The following is a 10,916-nucleotide window of genomic DNA, read 5'->3' on the forward strand; positions in this document are numbered from 1 at the left end:
AAGCACACATTACAGCAAAAAAAAAAAAAAAATGTTGTGTGCTGGGAATATTTCATTCCTACTTCCAAGGTCTCTCATCCCCAGACATTGTAGCTGGAATTTGCATTTGCTTTTTCCACTTGCATTGCTGGGGCTTGAATCTGGAGCCCTGAACAAGCTAGGTCAAGTGGTCTGTCAGCCTTAGTGCTATCGTTCTCATCTTAATGGCTCGAGTGAAAAACAAAAAACAAAACAAAACAGAATTTAGTTCAGGTAAACAGAAGTTAGAAAAGAAGTAGGATTTGTAGTACGCTTGTTTAATAGATGAGTAGACACACCAAGACTGTTTCTGTTCTGCCTTCACTCCCAAGCAGCAGGACCTAGGCAGAATGCTGCTTTGTAGGCTGGCTTTGTTTTGGGGTTCTCAGAGGACCCGTCAACTGCTGTTGTAGAGGAACGGACTCTTGTAGAGGAATGGTGATGAGTTCTAGGAAGGGCAGAACACCTGTGCAGATTCCACACCTTTAGTCTCTCTAGCATTGGTTGGTAGTGGCAAACTAGGATGTAAAGAATATGGAGAAAATGTTTCTCCTCAGCCAGACTAATAGCTTGGAGAGGAAAACCTGCATGTCCTTTGTATAAAACACAATTCATTTTTTCCTGAAGATGGTGCTTTTGTTAATTTTTCTGGGAGGGGGGTCTATGAACAGATGCTGCATTTAATGTTTTGACAAACTGCCTACTTTAACCTTCACATTTCCTTTACAGACATGGAAATGGAAGCCCAGGGAGTTTGAGAGGCCTTTCCAAAGGCATTCCAACCACTTGTGACTCAGGGGCTCCAAGGTGTTAGCCAGTCTTCCAGGACTTTGTTATCTGTAGTCACTTGGGAGTATTTTGCCCAGCCAACACCCCACTGTTTAGTTTTATAATGTTTTAAATAAAATGCCTTGACTGGCAGTGGGGCTTTCTGTTCCTTTGTACACTGAACACTGTTTCTTTTTGAGAAATAATGTAGTCCAACCTTGAATTTAGGATCCTCCTGTGGACTGACAGAGTTATAGTGTATGCCATAGTACCCTGCCTTATACACTAACTCTTTGCTTGATTTCCTTTGGTTAGTAGGATATCCTTGTTCAATGGTAACTGGAGCTTGCGTTCCAATCCTTTACCCATTATTACATTTCTTTCATTTATTTCTAAAATTGCAGAGTATCTGCTTTTTAAAGTAATAGGTCATGTTTTAAAAACACAGCATCAGTACAAATCAAAAGTAAACATGAAATAAAGCCTGAGACTCATTTTTTTAGCAATTTATATACACAAGAATTTTGCTTTTTGTGCCCCCAGAGAAAAGTGGAACAAGGGAAGTGGTTTTACTGTGAATGGATTTTACTTCTGTTTAGAATCTTGTTTATTTGTTTACATATATTTTAAGATTTTATTCATGATTTATTTATTTATTTTGAGGTAGCATTTCTCTGTGTATCCCTGGCTGTCCTGAAACTCTCTGCGTAGACTAGGCTGGCTTCCAACTCAGAGATCTGCCTGTTTCTGCCTCCCGAGTGCTGGGATTAAAGGCCTGCATCACCATGCCTGGCATAAGATTTCACTTGTAATACTTATGGGTATTTGTGTCTGTGTGAGTGAATGTCATGCATTTTGGGTACCCACAGAGGCCAGAAGAGGGTGTCAGCTCCCTTAGAGCTGGAGTGACAGGCCATTGTGAGCCACCTGATGAGGGTGCTAGGAGCTGAACTCAGGTCTTTGGCAAGGGCAGCAGAGCCCGTCTCTTCATTCCTGCCTCACAAGTGTTTTCTTACCGTCTTGGCCTGCTCCAGACTTAGTGTCTGGTTCATTGATCACTGCTTGTGTTCCTTCTCTGTGATTCTCATTTCTGGCTGCCCAAGCCTCATGCCTTTGTCCCAACCCACAATAGTTACATCAGAATCATGGAGTAACTTTCTATTGTAAGTTTTCTGGATCAGCTCCATGTGGATTTGATGGCTGAAAAGTGGTTGAATGCAACACTACTGCTTGTTGCAGCATTTGCTAGTGATTGGGTGAAGTTCTTAGGTGTACTGACATAAAGTCCTATGAAGCACTAGGGTGAGGCTGAAAAAGATAACCACAGTGTGCTGCTAAGTTTTCAAACATTCATAATCCTAGAAGAATCTTTTTCCTTTAAATTTTATTTTTAACTATGCACATAAATGTGTGTGTTTGTGGGTGTGAGTGTAAGAGCCCAAGGAGGCCATTCAAGAACATTGGGTCTCCTGGAGCTGGGGTTACAGGCAGTGTGAACTGTCTCATGTGGGCACCGGGAGCCAAACTCAGGTCTTCTACAAGAGTAGTGCTTGCTCTCAGCTGCATAATGGTCTCCCTAGATGTGCAGACTATTAAATGTCCATATATGAAACAGTCATTTGAATTTAGGCTGTTTTCAGAGGTTGAATTAATTGCTGTGTTCCATCAGGTGGTTTATGAAATACCAGCATGTAGACCCAGAAGATGCTGTAAGGATTCATATTGATGTTCAAACCAAGAAATCTGTGGCAATTCACTGGGGAACGTTTGCCTTAGCTAATGAGGTAAGTTTGAGTTAAACAAACAGAAACCTCAGCTTTGATTGTGTGTTGGTAGGATTTAGGTATCTCTGTGCTTTCAGAGACCACTGTGTACTCAAACTCCATATAGTCATCACAGCCATCACATAATCTGCAGGGGTAAAGCATACCTCCTAGTAAGATAACACTTGAAAACAGTGTGTGCTGTTTCTTAGGCTGATTTCCATAGTTAATGAAGCACGTGCTTATCCAGAATTTGTGTGCAGTGTAGAAAATGAACCATCATGTCTCTGCATTCCAGATGGCTTCTGTTCTAGTAGAAGCTGGAAGACAACGTACATTGTTTGTATACTAGAAGGTGGAAGTTCTGTCATGTGGAATGGATTAATTGGTCTCAAAGACAGGGAGGGATCAGGAATGGATTTATGGAAGAAGGTAATTTTATCGTGGCACAGGCGAGAAGGAAAGTGTTTGTTTGCAGAGGAGGAAAGGGCAGAGCTTGGGTTGGAGGCAGCAACATGAGGGGAGTGAGGAGTTTGTCCAGCAGGAGAGTGGGCGGTGTGGAGGGCAGTAGGAGAAGAGAACAAGAGTGCGGGGCTTTCTAGAAACATGTAACCCATTTAGTTAACTCCCAGTGTTTGTTATTTCCATACACTGGGATAAATGTGCTTTATTTGGACATTATCAGAAGAGCTGATTCTTCCTCAGGGAACTGATCCCTGGGCTCTGCTCCTGGCGTGGGTTCTGGGATCAGGAAGTCTAGTAATGCCATCTCTTCATTCTTGGGTCTAAGTGCAAGCGATGTTGAGAAAGGGTTAGAAGTTAACTTCCCTTGCTTGCCGGGCGTTGGTGGTGCACACCTTTAATCCCAGCACTCGGGAGGCAGAGGCAGGCAGATCTCTCTGAGTTTGAAACCAGCCTGGTCTACAAGAGCTAGTTCCAGGACAGCCTCCAAAGCCACAGAGAAACCCTGTCTCGAAAAACCAAAAAAAAAGTTAACTTCCCCTGCTTGGCTTTTGGTGACCACTTCTGTCTTCCAGAGCCTCTGTGAAGACCCTGTGTTTCCTTGCTATTTTTAACCCTCTTATTCTGCTTTGTTTCTGGTGTGGTCTCTTCCTAAGATACAGTTTGTTCCAAAATTACCTAACGGATGCAATTTTCATTTTCCTATCCCCTAATTGAAATGTCTGTCTTCTGATGCAATAACCCTGAGTAATGCAGCAGCCCTTCAGAGGTTTCTGGAGGTGGCATGGGGGAATAATTGAAAACCTACAGAGCTAGGAGGAAGGCGTGCATCTGAAGTGCATGTGTGAACTGTCATATCTGCACACTGCTATTTGATGGCTGCTTCTTATGATGTCTCTACTGTTTGTGTGTGCTAACGTTCCATATGTGTCTTCTGTGGTGACCTAGCTGGGATAGTAGTATGTTAATCAAATCTTTGTAAAGGAAGGGGTGAAGACTCAGCTTCAGTGATTGGGCAGACCTGAGATGGAGAGATTAGGAGATGATCAAACCTCAGCCATCAAGAATCCTTTCACAGCCAGGCAGTGGTGGCACACACCTTTAATTCCAGCACTTGGGAGGCAGAGGCAGGTGGATCTGTGTGAGTTCGAGGCCAGCCTGGTCTACAGAGTGACTGTTCAGGACAGCCAAGGTTAAATAGAGAAACCCTGTCTCAAAAAACAAACAAAAAAGAATGATTTCACTAGTTTTAGTTAGGTTTCTATTGCTGTGAGGAGGCACCATGACCATGCAACTTTGTAAAGGAAAACATTTAACTGGGACTGGCTTACTGATGGGGGTTGCCTTTTTGTGTATGTTTCTCTTATTGGTTGATGAATAAATGATTGGCCAGGCAGAAAGATAGGAGGGGTTAGGAGACAAAGAATTCTGGGAAGTGTAGGCAGAGAGGAGAGTCATCGTATGAGCCTGGGAAGAGATGACGTAAGTCAGGAGTTCTCTGGTAAGATAAGGCCATGTAGAAATACATACTACATTAGTAGTTATGGGTTAATAATTAAGACAGAGCTAACCAATAAGAAGCCCGAGCCACTGGCCAACAGTTTCATAATTAATATAGCATCTGTGTGTTCATTTGGGACAAGGCGGCTGCGGAACTGGTCAGGAAATCCCATAACAGCTTACAGTTTTAGAGGTTTAGTACATTATCATCATGGTGGGAAACATGGTAGTATGCAGGCATACTGGTCTACATGCTGGAGAAGGAGCTGAGAGTTCTACATCTTGATCCACAGGTAGCAGAAAGAGACTGTGTACCACACTGAGTGTAGCTTGAGCATATAAGACCTCAAAACCCACCCCCACAGTGACACATCCCAACAAGGCCTACTCCAACAGGCCACATCTCCTAATAGTGTCACTCCTGGGCCAAATATTCAAACACAACTGTTCCAACCACCACATTACTGTTTAGCCTTTAAGAAATATGTTTGATGACTCCCAGTGGCGGCAGGAAGACTGCAAGTAGTCTGGTCTGCATGACAAGTGGCAAGCCATTCTGGGCTACTTGAATACAGTATATATCAGTGCCAAAAATCTCAAACAAAGAGAGATATGTTCATGCTGTTCTCCCATCTTTATTTCTTCCTGAGGCTTTTAGTAACAACTCATCTTTTCTTTAACTCTTTTGTAGTTGCCAGTTTACTCAACTAATGCAAAAGTGTTAAAGTCTGTGGGAATTTAGATGTGTTTAGCTTGTAGTTTCTAAATATTTGGTATTTTGTATATGCACTTGAAATAGCTGCTCATTGTGTTATAAGCAGGATACAGATGTCTGTAACTCAACAGCATCCTAAAGTTCTGTACGTGTAGTATGTGTACTAATGTCTAACTTTGATGTAGCGTTCTGTAATTACATAAGCTAGTGTGCCTGCTAGCCAACGTGGGTGGTGTTATTACTAGATTCTGTTGGAAGTGAGTTGTTAGCAGTTATCCGGGGCTAATGGGCCCCACATTCAGGGGTTCTTCCCCTCCTCTTACTTGCATTCTCGGACTCACTCACTTGCTTTTCCCTAGGTTCTGGCTTCTGTGACTGTGAGCATTGTTTTCTTCCTTGTGCTTGGATTCTAAGATACTAAATCTAAGTCATCCAGAAGCTTTTCCCACCTAATACTAAGGCCAGTCCCTAGATGGTTAGAATAGCCAAGAATTTACCTATGGAAAAACTCAGATAAAGACAGAAGGTCTCCCACCAGCTACAACCTTATAAAAATGTACTGAGTCCTTAATGTCATCATGTTTGACACTGCAAAGTTAGAGCTAGCAAAGAGGTTATCAGTGTAGGGCGATTGTGTATCTGTATTGTTGACCAAAACCTTGGGAAACAGGGGTGACAAGAACTTAACAACAGGAGCTATGGTTTTTTTTTTTTTTTTTGTAAAACAATTTTTAAAATTTTTTTCATTTTACATAATAGCTCTAGTTCCCTTCTGTCCCCTTCTCCTGTCTCCCCACATCCTCCCCCTTCCCACCCTCATCCACTCCTCTGATGGGGTAAGGGTTTCCTTGGGGAGTCAAAGTCTGACATACCAAGTTGAGGCAGGACCAAGCCCCTCTCCCCTGTATGAAGGCTGAGCAAGGTATCCCACCATAGGTAATGGGCTCTAAAAAGTCAGTTCCTGTACCCAGGATAAGCCCTGGTCCCACTGACAGCCCCCCACCCCCAACAGATCACGCCACATAACTGTCAGAGGGTTTAGTTCAGGCCCATGCAGGTTCCCCAGCTGTCAGTCTAGAGTCTGTGAGCTCCCACTGGACCAGGTCAGCTGTCTCTGTGGTTCCCCCATCATGACCTTGACCCCCCCTTGTTCATATGATAAGGAGCTATTTTTTTTTCAGGTTTTCAAGACAGGGTTTCTCTAGGTTTGGAGACTGTCCTGGAACTCTCTTTGAAGACCAGGCTGGCCTCGAACTCGCAGAGATCTGCCTGCCTCTGCCTCCCGAGTGCTGGGATTAAAGGTGAGCGCCACCACCACCTGGAGGAGCTGTTTTTCAGTGGGGAAGAATTTCATTATTTTAAAGGTTTTAAAAATAAATGTAATTTATTTTTGTGCTATATGTGCTACATAGCATATAACAGTTGATATATACATATATAATATTATATATGTTAGACAAACAATAGATTCTTGCTATCTGCCATCCATTAATGAGAGGTTAAATAAGGTTTACTTAAAACCTTATTTAGCAGCTAGTTGAATGCTGCCAATGATCCTTTAAACATAGCCAAAACGTGGAAATAAGCAAGGAAGACAACACCCATGAGTCCATTTAAACCCCAGGAAATGCTGCCTGGCGTTTCTATCTCGTTGGTTATCTGTTCTCACTGTTGCTCACTCTTCTCTCCTTGTGAGTCCTGAATGCAGCAGGGCAGCAGTCTTGCCCCACAGTCGAGCAATGAGAAGATGGAGCTAGCACTTTGCCTGGGCAATCCGTGTTTCTCCCAGAGACTCCGCTCGTGTAGCCACAGGAAAGTTTCAGACAACTCAGTGTTAGGAAAGAGTGAACGCCAAGGGCAGATTTGAGTGCAGTTAAGAAAGAGATGGCTCAGTGCTATTAGAGGGCATGCTTTTGGCTTTAGCCTTGGCTCATTGGCCGTTTAATTCTGTCTGGGATGTTGCTCAGGAGAGAGGGTGTGATAGCTAGGCAGACAGCACAGCCTTTATTGTGAATTTATTAGTTGTGTATAGAGTTTTAACTCAGCCAGTGGAAAACAGACTGGAAAACAGAGCTCTTTCCCTTTCCCGTGTGTCCCCTTGGTCTTCCTGCTTCGTGTTCTGCTCTGTCACCTGTCTAGCCTAGGTCCTCTCTGCCGGTCACATTTACCTGTAAGCTGTCTCCTCCTCCAGCTAGAACCTCCTCCCTCCCACCCTCACAGAGGCTCAGTCTTCACGATTACACATTGTCCCTTAGTCAGTCCTCAGCACTATCAAAGACCTCTACAGTTTGAATCAACTCAGGATACATCCCGAGTGGCCTCATGTTTGGGGTCTCTGCTCTGAGATCACCTGCAGCACCGGAGTAGCCTCGCCCACAGGTGTGTTTAGAGGCTGCTTTGTTGGAAGGGCCTCTTCAATGATTGTATTTAAAGCAAGCCTCATTGCCAGCACTTTCTTCTTCTCAGACCATATGAAATCCTCAGATACCGTATTTCCTTTCGTGTCTATCTCTGTATTACAAGGATAAAGACTTCTGTTCACTAGCTTGACACACTCTGTAGATGCATAGAAGACAGTTCTCAGAAGGGAAGACAGACTCCCACTGATGGTTAGTTCAGAAAACTTTCACTTTTTTAAACTTCCAAATGTTACAGCCTGACTAATTAGGAAAACAAAAACACCTTTGAATGAAATTTTTTTTTTTTTTTTTTTTTTTTTTTTTTTTTTACAAAAGCTAGTATACAGGAGAGATTTAGGTCAAAAGAGAAATAAGAAAACATTCAAGTGATTTGCACTTTTATAATTGACGTTGTTTGTGTATGGCACATGCATAAGCATCACAGCAGTTTTGTAGAGGTCAGAGAGGGCCAGTTTTGTCCTCTCTGTAGTGTTGGCTGTCCTGGAACTCACTCTGGAGACCAGGCTGGCCTTGAACTCAGAGTTCTGCCTGCCTCTGCCTCCTGAGTGTTGGGATTAAAGGTGTGTGCCACCACTACCTACCATTTTTATCCTTACACCATGTGGGTCTAGGGATCTAACTCAGGGTCTCAAGTTTCGCATCAAGTATCTTGGCCCACTAAGCCATCTTGCCTAGCCAGTTTGAACTTTTTCAGAAAATATTTGCCAGTCCGTGGTGGTTCATGCCTTTAATCCCAACACTCAGGAGGCAGAGGCAGGTAGATTTCTGTGAGTTCTAGGCCAGCTTGGTCTCCAGATCAAGTTCCAGGACAGGCTCCAAAGCTACACAGAGAAAACAAAACAAAATTTGAGTGTGTAAAAACATTCTGGAGCATGCTTTGCTCTGTTTTTACCGTGTGAGGGAGCATTGAGGCCATACGGGAGTTGGAACTGTACTGCACTGTCTGTTCTCGTGGGCCCTTCGTCCTCTGACATGGTTTGCTCATGGGGCTGTTGTGGGTAACAGCCTTCTTCAGCCACAAATATTTGCCTGTCCACAAAAACACAGGTGAACAGAATCCCACATGCTTAAATGTGTAATCATCCAGTCCTGTAATGTCATTTCTTGGTATTGATTCCAGCTACACCGAAACTGTATCATGTGAGACAGGGATTGGCATCTGTGTGACGCAGGGGGACATCACAATGCACATATGGATATTTGGATGGACGTAGAGCTTTCTCATCCTAGACAGTTATAGTGACTTTGTCATTAGTGACTTAAATTGTGTAGTGACATATTTGCTATTGGTTCATTTAAAAGAATTACGTAGGCAAATTTTGGTGGTTTAAATTTATTTTTAGCTTGAATGTTTATTTGAAATGGCCCTCAAGTATTTGTACTGTAAGTTTTCATTTTTCTTCCTGTCACTTTCCAGCATTACTTAGAACCTCCAGTGAAACTGAATGAAGCTCTAGAAAGATATGGACTTAAAAGTGAAGATTTCTTTGTCCTGAAGCACGGCGAATCAAGATACTTGAATAATGATAAAGCTTTTGAAGAAACATGAAAATGGGAATTTTCAGTGAAAACAAATAGAAGACTAAGAAACTCTCAAATACTCTGACATTTTTCACATAGAAACAACTTCTGAGCGTGTGTTCTGTTTTGCATTATAACTTGCCAATGATAAGACTCACTTATATAAACTGTGTGAGTCCAGAGAGGGTTATTTAAAGAATTGTCCAATGCAGACTTAAAAAAAAAAACACATACCAATGACACAAACATTGCAATATGTTAGTTTTTATTAAAACACTACATTTTAGTGGTGGTAGGTTTCTGAGGTGGTGGAAAGCTGACATTAAGGTTTCATTTCTTTTTCTGTTATTCAGGGCTTTCTACAAAGGAGTCAAGCTTACCTACCTACTGAGCTTTTTCAGACACACACACCTTTCTTATACTCATATTGTCATGATAAACGTGACTTCCACATCTGAGTGCACATTCAGTTTTTGTCATCAGGATGAGCTGCTGGTCATGGTGATGCATGCCTACAAGCCCAGCACTCAGAGGATGAGGCAGATAGATCACAAGTTCAAAGCAACCCAAGCTACAGGGAAGACCCTGTCTCAAGAGGAAATATAAGCTTACATGCAAAATGTTAAGTGATTTATTTTGTTAAGCATGAGAACGTAGGTGTTTGAGCTAAATTATCATTTAAAATTTTTTATTGTGGATAAATATACATTGCATAAAATTATTTTAACTATAGTGAAAAGAAGCTCCTTGGCATGAAGTATTCCAGTTCTTGTACCTCAATGAGTAACTTTAACTTAAATTTCTCAGAGGGCAGGCAACATCTACCCAGCGGCATGCCCACGTTAAAAGCTCATGGGTGGAGAAGAGAACAATGTGGTTTGGAGATGGAGGAGAAGTTTAAATTAAGCCAGACACTGCTAGGCACAGTTGCAACTACAGTGGAGTGTCTCACATATCCTAAATTCGATACCTCATGTGCTTGGAACTAGGTTTTATTTTCATTTTCCATGAGTGCGCGCGCACACACACACACACACACACACACACTTTTTCCTGTTCTCTCTGAGCTCTAACCCCAAATATATCAGTAAGATTTGTAAGTATGTTTTACATGACTTGGATGTATTATATATTTTTATATTAAATAACCTATAAGCACAAATGTACCATTTAGTAAGCCATTGTGAAATTACAGGAGTTGTTTTCAAGCTTCTTGGTGTCTGCTGCCCAGAATGTATACTGTCTTGGACCAGTGTGCCTCTGCATCCACAAGTTTGTTGTGAATCTTCAGGAAGTGGGCTTCCCAGGTGTTAGTGAGGGTGTATTCTGTTTCTGACTCACACCAATGAAATCAACTTTCTTGGCACAAAACACTGTAGGTTTTCTCTCTATAGATATATCAAATATTATATAGAGTACTCAGTACTTCAATAGATTTGCATGGATATATGCATGCCACACCCAGGCCTCTCATTGGAATTTCATCCTTCAGTCAAGGATTTGATTACCTGTGTTCAGAACCGATCTCATCATGTATGACAAGAGGACAATGTTAACCTACAGAGGGGAGAATAATTTTTTTTTTTTTTTTAAAGAGCACTTTAGAAATCTAAGGGAGTGGGGGCTGGAGAGATGGCTCAGAGGTTAAGAGCACTTAGTGCTCTTCCAGAGGTCCTGAGTTCAATTCCCAGCAACCACATGGTGGCTCACAACCATCCGTTATGAGATCTGGTGCCCTCTTCTGGTGTG

The 10,916-nt window shown here is 42.3% G+C and overlaps 1 protein-coding gene across 2 annotated transcripts in view; it reads left to right on the forward strand.

The window, feature by feature from the left end:
- Napepld (N-acyl phosphatidylethanolamine phospholipase D) overlaps positions 1–10,375 on the forward strand; it is a 40,416-nt gene extending 30,041 nt beyond the window's left edge. For both annotated transcript variants that reach the window (XM_027393430.2, XM_027393432.2), the window contains exons 4-5: positions 2,456–2,570; positions 9,064–10,375. In XM_027393430.2, coding sequence (XP_027249231.1) covers positions 2,456–2,570; positions 9,064–9,195 — 247 coding nt within the window. In that variant the 3' untranslated portion in view covers positions 9,196–10,375. The remainder of the gene's footprint in view (positions 1–2,455; positions 2,571–9,063) is intronic.
- Positions 10,376–10,916: the final 541 nt, after the last annotated feature.

Source organism: Cricetulus griseus, assembly GCF_003668045.3.
Source record: "Cricetulus griseus strain 17A/GY chromosome 1 unlocalized genomic scaffold, alternate assembly CriGri-PICRH-1.0 chr1_0, whole genome shotgun sequence".
Taxonomy (NCBI): Eukaryota; Metazoa; Chordata; class Mammalia; order Rodentia; family Cricetidae; genus Cricetulus; species Cricetulus griseus.